Source organism: Nilaparvata lugens, chromosome 6, assembly GCF_014356525.2.
Source record: "Nilaparvata lugens isolate BPH chromosome 6, ASM1435652v1, whole genome shotgun sequence".
In the NCBI taxonomy this organism is placed as follows: Eukaryota; Metazoa; Arthropoda; class Insecta; order Hemiptera; family Delphacidae; genus Nilaparvata; species Nilaparvata lugens.
In genome coordinates, this window is record NC_052509.1 from 44,205,366 (window position 1) to 44,222,517 (window position 17,152).

At 32.2% G+C, this 17,152-nt stretch overlaps 1 protein-coding gene across 1 annotated transcript in view; it reads left to right on the forward strand.

Moving 5' to 3' along the window:
- The first annotated feature begins 2,872 nt into the window (after positions 1–2,872).
- Positions 2,873–17,152, forward strand: part of LOC111045004 (protein NDRG3) — a 75,781-nt gene continuing 61,501 nt past the window's right edge. Inside the window, 3 exon segments of the mRNA XM_039430869.1 lie at positions 2,873–3,172; positions 7,246–7,477; positions 13,084–13,128. Coding sequence (XP_039286803.1) covers positions 7,296–7,477; positions 13,084–13,128 — 227 coding nt within the window. The 5' untranslated portion in view covers positions 2,873–3,172; positions 7,246–7,295.

Here is a 17,152-nt window from a genome sequence, read left to right on the forward strand (position 1 = left end):
TCAACAACGGAAGTGACAGCCAGTGTTGATGAAGGGCCTAGTGTCCAAAGCGCTACACTAATGTGAGTAGAAGATAATAGCTTTTATTTATAAATACCTGACTGCTATGTCGTAATTAATTGTTCAAAAGTGATTATTTAACAAGCAGTTCGTAATGGAATCAAACATTGAAAAAGTAATACTATAATTTACTCAATTCAAATTGAAATATGACATAATTTATTGCATGTGAAAATCTTATAATTGGATTTTAAATATGGAAAGTATTGTTGAGCAAATTCCACAAATCTATGAACTCTTTTGCAATATCATTTTTGAAGTACTTGTCAAACTGAAGAGGTGTCTTAGTGCAAAACATGTTGGAGCGGCGAAAGCTTCAAGCTTGAGATTGTTTAATGTAATGCATGTGCAGTATTGAAATGGGTCAAAACATACCGCTCCACTTTTCGCCATTATCAAATCAAGCCTAAATGCATTACATTCCACGCCGTCAAGCTTGAAGCAACCTTCCCGCTCTATCATGTTTTCATCACTCTCAATCATAGTTGACCTTGCTTGATCACGCTTAAAAAATTGAAATTAAAGCCAGCAGTTATTTATTCTCAACAATATAATTCCTATCCATGTAATTGAAAAAGTTCATAAATTCCAACTTAGTTCAGCATAGATCAGTGAGTATATAGACACTCCATTACAGTGTATTACATTCTATACTCACTGGTACAGATATGTTTTTGAAGCCGGAGACATAAATTGTTGAGGAGTAAATGAAATCTTATTAACATAATTATTTTATTCTATGATTTTATATCCTCCTCTGTTATGTTTTGGAATATCATGTGACATTTTTATTCCAAAATCATAATATTATGAATTCCATGTTAATTTGCTAGTGTCTAATCTAAAAATACGGTACATTTCTTGGAAGATGTTTTTTTTCAGGTTTTTGTCCTTTTCATGAATTTAAAGCTTTATGTGTTGTCTATTTCTTATTTGTGCAACAAGAGTGCAAAGGCTATCATTACCATACGCAGTAATAATAATTATTGATTCTCCATCATAATATACAGTAACCAAAGAGAAAAAAATAGCGTAAATAGCTTATGCTATTGTTTCTCTATGATATAACTAACTCAAATCAAATCAACATTTTTATTCGCAATTCAAACAATTGAGGGTCCTGCCGAACCCGAAGGTTTTTCGGCGGGTGCCCAGTTACAAAAAAAACTATTTACAAAAGATAAATAAACTTAGACAAAATAAATATGACACTTCAAAGATTCTAAGTATAAGATGAAAGAAAACAAATACAAAGTGCAAAAAGAAAATAAGAAATATACATCAGATTTTGATAGAGAATCAATAAAAAAAGGAGAATAAAATAAAAAGGAAAAGGGAAAAATTGTTTTACACAAGTATAATACATTTTTATCGTTGAGGCAGGCGGCAGTGACAATAATACAATACTTTTATGAATATTGTATAATTGATGTTGTCATCTCACAGGCTTACGTAGTTGAGAAAATTATAAATAATATATGACCAAAATATGATATAGTCCAGTCAACGAAAGATTATAGAGGGAAAAGTTTGTAACACAATTTTCATTCCACAGCTCTTTTAAGGATATTTAGAGGATTATCATATCAAAAGTCCTCACTCCTACCCCCTGTGCTAAAGGGGATGGAGGTGGTTTGAAAGTACCATTTTCTCATTTTTTGCATATATCTAGGAAACGATGCATTTTATGAACATTTGTATTCTGTGTAAAATTGAAGCTTACAAAGTTACCAACAAGTTCTGTCCTTTACATTTTTTCCATATCTCTTATAGTTTCTGAGATATCAGCTCTTGAAGGTGAGACATTTTTTGAAAAAACACTTCTGCCTCCAATTTTTTCATCTTTTTGGCCTTATAATTTTTGAACAATCAATGAAAAAAATCCGTGCTTATTATGAGCTGATAGAGCATCGAATTATATTCAATTTGATGTTTATTTACACTATTTTACGTATTTCCCTACGACTGTTGCAGCAGTTTTAGTGTTGAGAGTGAAATTTTCTGTTTAGCAACAATAGATCAGTTGACTATGATATTGGAAGGGAATGTTTGGAACACAATTTTCGACTTTGCAGCTTATTTATTGAGACTAGTTTTGAGGTGAGCATATTAAAAATCCCAACCCCTACATCATGTGCTGAAGGGATGAGGGTGGTTTGAAAGTTGCATTTTCAACTTATTACTTACATTCATGCTCATATATCTTGGAAAAAATGCGTTATATTGATCTAATGCAATCGATTTTTTATATTATAAACCTACTAATGTTCTGAATTTCGTGAGAATCGTTAGAGCCGTTTTCGAGATCCGGTGAAATACAAACATATAAACATCTAAACAGAAATTGCTCGTTCAATAGTATATGATAAACAAACCATAGAATAAAACAATCGTATACGATTTCTCTGTTAGCCTACCGGTACTGTAGGCCCACATTTAGAATATTAATCACATAGGTAGGTAATATTTTTTTTTCTACAACTGCGTGTAAAAATAGCTATTTTAATATTCTAGGAAACTGAAGAATCTTTCCATGAAATATTCTGTTCCCTATCTGAAGAAGCTTTCAGTTTGAATGTTTATTCTGGTCCAAAAATCAAAAAAGAATAATAAAATAACATTTATATTTATCACAATAAACTTGTCAATATTTTAAAGGAATTTTAAATTTCATGTTGGAGATCACGTGGCTGCAGTAGTTATGTGGAATGACACAAGGCGCGCCACCTACTGGTCATTCCTTTCTTAGTTCCTACATCTTTCCATAGATGCCGTCTGTCTTCACTTTCATTTGAGGATCAATGCAATGGCTGAAAGACGCCATGGCCATACGACCGACCATATGATTTGTTCCTTCACTCTTCACCACTCTTCACGAGGGTTGTTCGTCAAGTGAGGTTGTCGTGATACCTGTGTTTCGTGTTAAGTATATTCGGGTCTTTTCATTTTAAATTGATGCATATCTGTCTGCAAGGTCATTGAATTGCATTTCATAAAACATTAACGTGTTGTTATTCTAGTGCTCAGCGAGCTCAATCTATATTTGTTTTTCATTTTAGTAGATCGGTTGTGTTTTGTAGTGCGGGTATTTTAAATAACTATCAATTCAAAGGTAAGATTATTATTATTTTATTAAAATGTCAAAATATTCATTGAATACTGTAATGGTTTATTTGTATCATGAATTAAATTCTGATATACATGGGTCAAGGTTTTACCTAGGCTATACCATTATGAGGCCGAGTGGATCAATGACATAACATGGAAGATTATCTAGGTTATAGGTTGTTATAGCATGCCTGCACCTGTACAGTGTGGGCAAACAGCAACATAGTTTTCCAAGTTCGAGCTGGCTGCATATTCCTTAACATGTTTACATGTTAAGATGTTACATGTTTCATTCACAAAGCATAAATAATAATCCTGTACTATTGGGTGTGATTGTTCCATCAAAAACGTGTGTCATTGTGTACCGTACCTAATGCAAACATATTAGCCTACTTCCAACCTGCCCCTCTGTGCTTTTGGAAAGTCTATGAGACAAGTTGAATTTCATGATAATGATACCGTAATAATATATAATTTTCTATACCGTAATATTTATATCAAATGAACTGATCCAAGATAGAAGATTATCATTATTATACCTTCTCAAACCATCCAGAGGGTTCCAAGATGAAAGATTACATCATTAAAACTCAGATCATCCAGTAAGATGGGTGATGGGGCCCAAGTATTTTAATCTGATTTGGACCAGGATAAACGATCAATATCAATACTGTTGGGAGAACATAACTATTTTTAGGCTACTAAATCCTCATAAAATCCTTGATCTTCTCCATTTTCAATATTGTAGAGCTGTGGGCCTAAGCCTAATTATTGCTGGTTTTTCAAGAGTGCCAAAAAACTATTTCAGCAGTAAAGCTCAATTTATACAGACACTGTGAATGGTTTGCAAATTCAAAGTACATTTCCGTTGACTGAAGTGTGCCTACTTGAGTTCAAATAACTCTATATAATTTAAAATCAATCGTGATTCAATAATACAGAGGAAACCAGCTCTAACCGGTAATTGTAAGAATTAAATGAGAATTGCGGTAACAGAACTGTAGGCTAAAGTTTAATGAGTTGTATACATTACAGCTTACTTCTCAATGAGTCACAACACATTCCCTGCACTCTCATCCTTTCAATGTTATTCATTCATTGTTTACTGCAGTATTACTACATTTGCATTTCTTCATAGCTTGAGTTTTTGCTATTACTAATGTGCAAATCATCATAACTAACTCATGGTAAAATTCGATTAATGCACTCTTACTCATCCAATATCAAAAATTAAGTAACTTGATAAAATATTCACTTATCTACGTACAAGATTTTGTATGTAAAAAACAACAAATGAATCTAATTTCTGATTATGTTCCTAAGGTATGAAAATGATAAATATTATACACTTTGCTGTCAATCCTCACTTCTTTTATGTAGATTTATTTTACTTTCATTCATGTAACTAGATCATGATAATTTTAAAAATTAATGAATGAATTTATGAAAACTTTGCAAGCTGCATGTAAATGTGTTCACATATGCATGCAGTATCTCTGGAATGTTATAAAAAGTTATCTAGTTGCATGAAGAATTGAGCAATCATTATTACAAAAAATGTACTAGAGTTTACACATTCATCACAGAGAAAAATGCAAGCTAAACGATGCATTCAAAAGAAACAGCACATGTTAGCACTATAGTAGGAACATTTTTTGTGAATATGATCTATTTTGCCCACAATGGATGCAGTTGCAATTTACCTGTCACAATCTGTTATTTTATTTTGTTAAAATTTAACAATTTATTTATGAATATTGCATGCAGATGACGCTGTAATGATAGTGAAATTGTGTCATTCAATTGTTCAACTTTTCAGTTTGATAAAATGCGATTGTTATGAGTTTTAAATGGAGCCTATCAAAAATCTGTCAAAATGTATAATAAGAATGAGGAGTAAGAAATCAGATAATTCATGCAAAATAGAAAAAAATAATGAATAAAGGGAAAATACTAATTTGAAGGTAAATATTAGCACATGTTTGTGGGAAAGTAATGGAGTATTATTCTTATTCATCATTTAAGTTAGTGGGCTGTCTTATCTCATCCAGCATTGGAAGACCTGGAAAAATCTAATCAACCATTCTTGAAAAAGAACCCTAATATTGTTTAATTGTACGAAATTTCTCCTTCATCAGAAATCTATGATATTCAGATAAATTATAACATTAATCATTTCAATTTCTACAATCTCAAGTATTCTGACATACTGCTTTACCAAACTTTGAATTTACTATGGGAAGTATATTTATTACCGTATAGTGAGTTTTTTTTAAATTTTTATAACATATTTTTATTTCATTATTTTTCCACTGTTGAGGCATGCTTTATCCATTCCTCATGAATTCATTATAATCAATTAACAATGAAAAGGTTCATAGCATTATCAAAATCCGTTTTATTTTCTATTGTGGCCCAACTTGGAATAGGAAAATGTCGGGAAAACAAGACCCAACATTTGCGACGTTATTTTTGGGAAAATCGACTGATTGTTATTCTGGTCACAGTCCAGTTCAGACGTTGACGTTTGAAAGCGAATCTGATTTGGTTACGCTCAAAGCTTCACTGGATTTCAGTTAGCGAATTGAACTTTCACTCAAACGTTGACACTCCTTTCGTTTGTATTAAGTCTATGAGTTTGGAACTGTCTACATTTTGACTCTCAGTTTGTTTTGCGAATGCAGCAATAATTGCTTTTCCCTTCTATTTGGAATGAAAGTTTGTGCAATAAATATACCGATAAAATTGAATTTTCATTTTTATGAGCATTGACATTATAAATAAACTGGAGAGTTAATTTCATTTTTAATATTTAATGACGAGTTGAGTTCATTTAATAAAATTTGTAAAATGTGTTTTTTCAAGTGCGGTAAATTAATTTGTTCAACTCATGGTAACATGCAATATCACTGATACGTATGGCTAACTTTATGATTTGTTTTGGAGCAATCTCTTTAATCGTAGGTCTGAATTATGGCAAGACATAACAATAAGACCATTATTCGAGGGTTTCTATGTAGTTCCGTTTGTCGGAATTCTGTATAGTATACCTGTCAAAGGCTTGAAAAGCCCTTCTCTGGCTTTGAAAATGATCTCTGGATTCAATTGAAACTCACGCTCATCACTACAAAGATTTTCCAACGAATTCATTCAAGTCTAAATCTAGAGTCTAGACAATATTTTAAAGGTCGTATTTATGAACGTTTCTTGAGAACGTACTTAGCTAAGCACAAACATGCTTTGGGTGACTAGCAACTAATCACAGGAGCCAATCAGGATGATTGAAGGCAACATCTAGCAACACCTAGATCTAATAAGTTGCTGTTATTGATTCCTAGGCAACCAAAGAATGCTTAGACTTTGCTAAAAGCGCTCTCAAAAATCGACATTGAGAGTCGATTAAGGTAGCTCTTGGAATATTACTGCCACCTAGGTGTGTGTGTTTCGATTGAATTTGGAGGTTTTGAAGTGCTAATCAGTCCTTGGAAAGATATGCTCTTCAGAAACTAAAAAACTAGAACTAAATTAGAATTTACTTATGCAACCAAAAACGTTTCTGTAAATCTCAGATTCTTGGTGTGTAGATTTTCTTATTCTTATGCCTTTGCTCCACTTCAAGCACTTGGAACGTTCCTAAAAATCGTTTTAAAATATGGCCTCAATTAGTCTTGACTTCATCTCTTCATTGCAACATGTCATATCTCAATAATATGGTCAATAGTCTATTCTATACAGTCTATAAGTATGTCTTCTCCCAATCATATTATCGTGTAATATAATGATTTGTGATTGTCAATAAATGAAATGAATAAATAGTGTATTTTGACTAATGAATCAAGCAAACCTCAAATAATAGCATCCTGAGCGGACATTGCCATTATGGTCATATAAACCATAAAAATATAAAATGTTAAAGGAAGATCAAGAAATCATATAAACCATTATTATATTTGTAGGCGGAATTGAGTGACACATCATTATCATTACAGTTGTCATCGACTTTGTTTTGATGTTGTGCATCATCGACATCAGTTCAGTTGCTTTGCGTTGCAGTAGATTGTTGTTTTTGTTTGTCAGTCGTTTGTCAGTGTGTGTGAGGCCACATCAGCTGAATCAGCTGTTGGAAGATGCCGGCTGGTCTGGGCGCGTCGTATCGCTCGCTGTCGGGCGACGTCTACAAAACGACGACTGTGCCCGAAAACAAAAATGGCGTCATGGAGTCGCTGAAGAAGGCGCTCAACTTCAACAGCAACAACAAACGCTCGGAGCCGCTCATCGAGAAGGAACAGACACCCGCTGCAGTTGTCAGGTAAATCACACTTTTTCCGCCTACTTTGCTGGTGGAGGGTCACTGCTGCATCTCATCGTTAGGTAAATTCTTGTAAATTACACTTCTTCAAAAATTCTAATCTTCAATTAGGTAAATTACAATCCTTCAAGAATTTCAAAATATGATCCTTCTACTTAGTTAGTACTGGGAAACTATCCTTCGCAGTAGGCATACTAAAAAACATTTCTATAAAAATGGAACAAAAACAATGATCATACAAAAAATCAATCAAAAGCGGCAATTTTTCAAACATTTCAAAATATTATCCCTCTGTTTATTCCGCAGTACTGAAAAACTATTCTATAAAAATAGTTTCGTATAGAAATGCAATAAATAGCGGCCCACAGACAGGGAATGAAGAGTCGGAAAGTTTGTGGTGGCCTGTGTTTTTCATCACGTCACTGCAAGAAATTTCCATCAGAGAAAACATAGATGCTTTGCTTTTCTATTTATATTCTATGTTTTCGTTTAGTCAGTAGTTCGGTAAGGGTAGGACCACATAGGCAGCTGAGGGTCATATGCACCATCTATGTTTAAAACCAAGTTTACTTGTAGATATGGTTGCATTCATCATTATGTGTTTCATTACGGATTTAAACGAACAGCTGATATTCTCCGTTTTTAACCAAGATGGTGCATATGGGCCTAACTGCCGCAGAATTTTGCAGCAGAATGCCGCTCCAAAATGGGCTGAATCTAATTGAATAGAAGTTGGTTTAGAAGCAAGTATCTGTCTTTTATATGTAGAAAATAGACTATATTCGACTGTTGCTGCAATTTACTGTTTAATTGATGCGGCAGTTTGCTGCTTGCTGCCAGTGTGGCACTACCCTAAATGCTCACTTACTGAAAAGCATTGGACGCTAGTAATTGTCCGTCTCTACTTTCCCTGTCTCTGTCACGTGAATCCACGTATGTAAATACACTTGATTAAAATCCAATTTCAAATCCTTGTAAAATTTGAATATATTTTTAAACATCACTGTAATATCTGTGATAAATTCTTTTTTTGAAATTTTCAAAGTTGCATTAAACTAGTGATTGCACATAATAATCATTTATTCATTTCATGAATGAAATTCTATCTTCTCACTGAATTATTACAGATTCATTTTCCAAGTGAAGCAATCAGTCCTTTCGTACATAAAAGCAGTGCAATAGTGTCCATTTTCAACTTGAGTGGGTCTAATATTCATTCCATTCCGTCATGGAATTTATATTGTCAAAAGTGTCTGCAATTGATATTCTATTGTTGAAATTCTATTTGACGCTATCCAAGTAATTCCTTAATCCTTAACTAAGTTAACATTTAAAAAATATATCTTCCACTTTTCATCAAATAAGGTGTTACCTAAAAGTTTTTGTTAGAAAATATAAATGATTTCATTATCCTACTGAAGAAAAGCGCAATGTACGTGTCCGCCAATACGTCTGTACCCAGATTTACAAATGCCAATCAATACCTTGTATTCTCTTTGAATCTCGTAAAGATCTATTTTTGAAGTGAACAATAATCTAATAATCTATCTGATTAATTGAAAAACCTAAGCAGTGCTCAACATTTTTGACCGAATTTTCATTTCACATTACAACAATCTCCAGTTTCATAGTCCAACACTCATCCTTTTGAATTTTCAATTTTCAGATTTTAACAATGAATCTTGAATCCTCGTCTTATGTTCATGAATCTATTGTAAATAATTTACGATCCCTGATTTTTGTAACAACATAAGATACATTCACAACAATTCATCAACTTGTTGCATAAAGAATGATCTCCCTGAAGTCTATAAGCTTGTAGGAGAGAAATTGCTTTTTTTTAGAAAACTTAATTTTAAATTCATGAAAATCTTCAGTATTGGATTTATATTTATAAACAACATAATAGTAAAATTTTTTGGCTATTTGATTTTGAATAAGACTGAGTTTAAATGTAACTGACAAACTGTTGAGTTTTTCTGGGTTTGATAATAAATATACAGCTATATTACCCTCATATAGCATGCCCTGTAATGTAAGACAGAGTTTAAATTTGTCTGCTGTTGTGGATTTATGCATTGGCATTGCGAGAGAGTAGCTAAAGCTTGTAGGCAGTAGGCACTGCTCAGTGCTCATTCCATACACTAAATTAATTTGAGTTTGCTCCAGGGAACGCCACAGTGAGGAGCCTGTTGCTCTTAACATTGTGGACGTCTGAACTCAATTGTCCTTTCCTCATTCAACAATTTAATCCAATCTGAACATCATGTTACTACTGGTATGTCGGATTCAATTAGTTAGTCCTATGTTCAAGATTAATTACCAAGCCCAAACGTCTTTCATCCAACTATCACTTGAAGTTGAAAAATGAAGATTACAGTATTATTTGTATATCTTACAAGATACGTACTTGAAGTTTGAGTTTAGGAAGTTATAGATTTCTTTCTGTAGCACTTTGAGTTTTGTTGTGAATGTCATATGCTGCAGAAGTTTTCCCAATAATAATAATAAAAATTAATAATTGAACATTAAGAAAAATATATAATTTGTGGCAGTTCTACTTTCAATCGAGTTATTGCTATTAGATGCCAGTTCTTGTGCATTCCAAATATATAATATAATAACAAAATACAAATAAAATTGATCAAAACTTGACCAAATTCAACACTTTATAATTTCCCGTATTTTCAAGTGCAGTATATTAATATTTGAGAACTTTATCCACTATCCTGCTCTCAAATATCAGCAGAAACCTTCAGCTTCCTTCTTGGAAACCTTCCGAATAAGATGGATAATCGTATCCAGCCGAATGATATGGTGAACCCAAGGGGCTGCTGGCTGCCCCAACATTTGGGAGTATTGTGTGCCTTACCCTTGCCATGATAATTATATGATACGGAGTTGATAACTGCATACACTTGAGACAATTTAATAGGAACGCAAACAATGGACTTGTGCCATTGAAGCATTGTGCTCCCTGAATTCATGTCAATATTCTGATTACCCACACATTTCAGCCATTGATTAAATTTTAACGTTAAATTGATGTTTATCAATGAATAATTTGATGATATTTATTGCACCTCAATCAATAATTTCATATTATTATCAATTTATAATTTCATTATATTTATTATACCTCATGTAAATTGATGTTGAAAATTGGAATCAAAATACCGTAAATGTTAAAACTTAACAAACACTTTCTAAAACAAACGTCACAATCATTCGAGTGTTGGAATTAAATTGCGCTAATATAGATATAAGTGTTTTCAACATTTTATGTAATTTTATTGAAGTTTAGGCTCTTTTAATTTCAACCAAACTTAGTAATAATGTAAGTATGCTAATCTAAATAATTCTAGTATTAAAATCTGCGTTTTGTAAGTTGAACTTATTACAGTTCTTTTTAAAAATTGAGTCACATTCAAATTACAATGTAGGCCTATATAAATTTGTATAAATAAATAAATGATTATCTACATTAACAATTCAGTCTTTCCAAAATTATGATAGGCTAATTCCAATAAAACTCAAATTTCGACATCCATCTTCTTATAATCTGGTAAGCTGATTGGTAGATGAAGTCATAAAAGAATTTTGTGTTTTGTACCGAAATTTGAAATACACATAATTAGTTTAGCTATGCTTCCATCTTTCAAGTTATGACTTAGTTCTTATGAATGGCACTGCTTGAAGTTTTGTTCCTACTGTGATTCACTTGAAGGCGCTCCATGATAAGATTGTTGAGAGTGCTTTCAGCTTAAAGGCTTAGCTTATTTATTATGAATGCAGTAATGAATACTAGCTAGAATAAAATCATTACTCTCTGTAATGCAAGAATTTTCATAGTTTAGAGCTCTCGTAGTTTAGAACTGTGACATCAATTACAAAAAGGTACGTATAGCGTAATAGTGTCAAGTGTTATTACATAAATCAAGTATGTAATCACTAATGATTCCACTGTTATTTATAATTTTTATTATATTGAACTAGTATTCCTTGTTGTTTAGATATGCCGTACTGATAACATTATTGCTATCACCCGAAAAATACAATACTATTCTTAAGAATTCATTGCTCATATTCTGCAAATAAGGTAGATAATGGTTCTCTCGAAACCATGAAGGAATTTTCGAACTTTTTTCATAAATTCCACGATATAACTTACACAATTTGTTATGCTTCACGCAGAGAGTATAGACTGTAACTTTCTATACTGTTTGATTTTAGCCGATTATCTTTGTCGCCTTCAACTATTTTATTGTATAGTAACAGTTGATTGAATAACTTTGAATTGATCCCAAAATGTTTCAATATTCAATAGTTTTTGAGGTTGAATTATTTTGATTGAATACATGACGCTTTTAATGTAGCAAACAATATTAAAATAGAATTTAAAAATGAAGTTACTGCACCATAATATGGATGCATACATACAGGTTAGCAAATCCATTTTAATTTCACCCATTATCTATTCTCATCTGTTCGTTGAAGGCTTTCAAGATAACAGAGATGGACCAGTTAACTCTTATGCAAATTCTTAGTTTCGTTTAGCATATTAACCCATTCCATTCCTCTACGACTGGTGTAGCAGGTTATAATTGCGCGTTTCAAGTTCTATCTATCCTAATCCTAATTACATTTCTAAATCGCTATAATCAGTTTGTACCAAGAGCTTGAATATTTTCATTTGAAAATCTGCTCTTGCAATTCTATGTGAATGGAAATTGCACTTGGAAGAAGTTGGGATCTTTAGTTGGAATGAGTTTCAAGTTGTGGGGTTGAGCGCTTAAAATCCCAATCTGATTAAAAAGCTAGTTCCTGATTTTTAAAAATACTTAGCGCTGGTATCAATTCCCCAGCTCTTCTCTTATAGAATCTTTTCTACTTGCTACATTATCCGAATTTTAGTTCCTAATCAAATCATCTGCAAAATCAATGTGCTGTTATTGATAAGATTGATAAATCTTATTTGAAATTAGAAGCGTAATTTCTCCACTCTATAGGCCTATATTGCATAAAATTTTGACAGTCAGTCTTAACTATTTTGATAATAAAATGATAATTTATCCAACATGAGTTATGAGATCAATAATGGGACAAGATACAAGTGCGATTTCAAGTTGTTGAATCAACTCAAGTGTTCTCGAATAAAATTCATTTTTTTATTGAAAAAAAAACATTTTTATCATTTTCGCAATGAACCCAATTCAAATTTGATTTTCAATAGATTATTAGATTACATTGAATCTTATGGCATCTTCTTACTTGAAACTGTGAGTGATTCTTTCTCATGGCAAGACTCATGAATACCACTCAATGTAATTAGTTATGATTCATCCATTTATGACAAGAATTCTCAATTACTTCTTCTTGTTTCCTGAGAGAACCATTCACCTTGATAGGAAATCCTTTTCAACGTACTTTTTGTTATTAATAGAAGTAAGTTAGCTAACTATTTCCTAATTAGTTTTATCCTTTTCCGATTATCTGCCAATTAATGCTTTCTAATCTTAGTTACTAGTGTTAGTTGCATTTTGATACACTATAGTTTAGTACTATTTCAGCATTATATTAGTAGATTTGGGGTATTCTGTTTTTAGGAAGATGCCGACCTCTGTTACCGCTGAAGAGACCGCACTCTTGGGGTGAGTTTTTGCACTAATCACTGCTTCTAGTTTACTAATCCTAATCAACTAAATTTTATCCTGTATTTTACGCTTCTAGTGTAACTTTTTAAAATTCATTTTAACCGTACTGGTCAGCTGGTCACACATTCACATCACTATAGAGAGAGACTTTAGTTCAAAATAATTTTGATTCAGTGAATAATATTCGAAACATTTATTTGAGAATAATATCGTCTTTCAACAAAATTATTAGTTGAACAATTATTGTGCTATTGAAATGACGAAGAACACATTTTTTCTTCAAACTAATCAATTACTGAGTAATAGATTTTTTAATGATTTGTTATGACTTTATCAACAAATGTTCAGCAATCTTATAATATAATAATGAACTGCGATATTTATGTAGGTAGGCCTACTGTACCTCATTATTCTATCCAAGTCGCTGTAGTTGGTTCTTTCAACGCTATTATAACCAAAATTATTATACTGTAATTTTGAGTCAATAAATGTCAGATTTATTGGCAGTTCATCTTCATCGTTATCAGGTCTCTAATCTTTAAAGTGGTTCATAGTCGTAATATTGTGTGATGAGGATTGATAGATTAATAGCATACATTCTATTGTTTGAAAATAGATAGTTCTCTCGAATTTAATTACAGTACTTGTGAGTAATATTATAATAATTCACTAGTCGGTATTATAGTTCAGATTGTTTTGTATTTTTTGTTGAAACTCTTTTGATAAGTGATTAGTTTGATCGATTATCCTTCGATTCTTCTCTCATCACTCCCTTTTATAAGCTCAGTCGCCTGAGTCAACTGTTTCTAGTCTAGTTTTTTTTGTGTAAAATCCTCCTCCAGTCCTCCGTGTATACTTGATTCGAAATTGATAAAAGCCTTTCAGAGGAACAGGATTATCAGTAAGTTTGAGAATAAATTCATTTCTTGTTCTAGTATTTTAGCACTCAAGAATACAAGAATATGGTAAAGTATGCGTTTATGTAATCCTTTTGTGCTTTTACTCTCTTCCAAAGTGTTTTTCTTAATCTCTGATTCATGAACGTCATCCTTATGTTGATTATTTGAAGGTTGGTGCTGAAAATGTACATTCTGAGATTTATGTTCTTTTATGAACTGAAAATACATGATTATCATTTTTGTTCAAATGTATTGTTCTATTGGTGTTGACATTATAATATTGTATATTACATTGATTGGTTCACTAAACTGGATTCGGAAATTGTTCCAGTTATTTAGTTGCTCGTTGCATTCCTAAATGTGACTTGTTTGTTTGAAATCTGTAGATAATCTATGAAGTCGAATGCTGCCATGTTTAGGTGTTGTATATTTCTTTTTTTCTCTGCTTATGGTCATCTGTACAGAGTTCATGGACTGATTTGCTGTGATAATTATCGTTTAATTCACTTAGTAACGGATTGTTAATTTTTATGTTTGGTTGAATGTATCGTGCAAGGTTAAAATAGCAGATTAATTATTAATTTTTCTTACTTTATACATTGTTTCGTGTCATACTCTACTCTATGAAGTAACTAAAATAACACATTTTAATTCAAATATAACTATCAGAACTAAAAAAAAAAAAAAACACTTATCTGATAAAACGTAGATTCCGAGCATATTTGAATTTTAATTTATAAAATGGATCATAAACTTTTTGGTAATTTATTAATCGGTTCGATATTTGCTACACATACAACGATACAACACATTTTTCCAAGTACAAGTCTATTTTCGCTCTGATTAAACTTATTGCCGGTTCTATCGATTCAACATTGAATATTAATTGATAAGTAGAATCATTTGTGAAGGTTCGTGGTTTGCTTCACAGGCAAATACTCTTAGCCTCATTTTTAGAACACATCAATTCTCTTTGCTTTTTTCAAACTCATTGATTGGCTCTATTGATCCAACATTGACAATAAACAGAACGAATGAGAAGTTCATGCTCTTACAATGTTACTGGGCTGGGCCTCTGGTGTTGTGACCTCGTTTCTTTCAGTAATCTTTGGTGGAGTCCCATCCAGTAATTTGGTGGAGGGAGGGAATGGGTGCTAAGATCGGACATGGCTCTTTTAAGTAGTTTGCCGTGTAACTTGAATGCGGGTTTCTTTTCGTCTGCGGTTGGCTGATTTTCATGTCGTAGGGATTTGAGGCGAGTCACTCCCTAACAGGGGATTTCGGATTGGTAACTTCGTAAAGAGATTTGGGGGAGAGTCACTCTCGCTCTTACGCAACCAATAGATTCCGTTGACTTGGAAAACGCTGTTTCAACAAATAATATGTATTACTGTGATAATCTTAATCAACGACATTATTCTAATCCTTACTAGATGCTTTCCCTGATATAATAGGGACCTTTGGGAAAGGTTTGAATATATTAAAGGTCATAGAAAGGGAAAGGTCTATTTCCATAGGAAATAGATTATAATTTTCAAACCCCTAAAAATCCACAAATTATTGAATTGTGAATTCAAGCTACAAACTATCCAAAACTCACAAAACTTTACAAATTGGAAGAATGAAAAAAATTGAAACTTGGCATTACCTATCGAAAAAGTCTCTTCAGTAAATACTGTATAAGATGTTTTACACTTACTCCAAATCCTGTAGTATTTTCATTCTCAACTAAGATAGCTTTTTCAACCGAGGTCTCCCTACAAGAATAGTATATAGTACATAGTACTATAGTGTATTATAGCTATACACTATCCTTGGTCTCCCTATCTATGTAGTAGGTCCTACAACATAATCTAAATTCGTCCCAACAAAGTCTGATTTATTTGGTTGTGAAATAACATTCCTATGAATGAAATCCTTCTTGATAAAATTTCAACTAACAGAATATATTTTTACATATAATTTCTTATACAGTTTTATTAGTTTATCGTTTTGAAAGATAGTTTTTGTAATCATTAAGGTGCGTACAGACTTGAGCGCCACGAACACGCCCATTTCATTTTTCATCAGCTGATGCTACGCTTATTATATTTGTACCTAACAGTTTGTGTGCAAATACAGATATAATCATCTGGATAAAAGTGAAATGCGCGTGTGCGTGGTGCTCGAATCTGTACGCAGCTTAAGTGGAAGAATTTTGAAAGTGCGTTCTTACATGTGTACGTGTATGGTATACTATGTATATGTATAGTATATGGTTTCAAGTATATACTAAAATACTTGAAAAAATATTATTAATAAAATTAATAAATTATTAATAACATTAATAAATTATTAATTTGTAATAATTATTAGTATAATCTATAATGGGTTTGACCATTTCAATTAAGTTATACTATTCCAAGCTAAAAGGATAATATTGGTTATACTATTCCAAGCTAAACGGGTTGGACACAAAACCTTCCACCTCATCATTTCAATTCATAGACACTCAACTTGCTGGTGCAAGATGCTGACTATTTTTCTCAGCATGATTTACTCTCATGTCACTTTTATTCTCTTCCTCTCTTTTCATTTTTGTTTTCTCACTTGAAACATGGAAGGTGGCATGAGATGATACCGTAAATCACGCGCTCACAAACGAAAGCTCCTCTCCTTAAACGCGTGTTGCTGAAGTAATGTACATTACACTATGTAACACTACCAGTGATGCTATTCAGGATTGCATTCCATTATTATGATGTTTTAACGTAAGTAATGTTTTAACGTTTTATAGTTTTGTTGTTAATTCAGTGAAATAGTCTCTTTAATAGCTTCACTTGTTCTTCTTCCAGATGTTCATGAAGAATTACATTAATAATTATTATTGTTTCAACAATTAATGGATCTCTTCCACTCCTAAAAGAAGCTTTGTAATCGTTTTTCACACTGCATTATTCTCGTGCTTTATCTCTGATATCAATCAACTTCAACTACCTATGAAAGCTACCTATGAGTACCTCTTTCAGTTTCACATAAAAAACTTTGACAACGCTCTTCCACACATATTTATCTCCGTTATTAATCAAATGAACTCATTATTTGACAGTTTGATGAAAAGATATTGAATTACGGAAAAATAG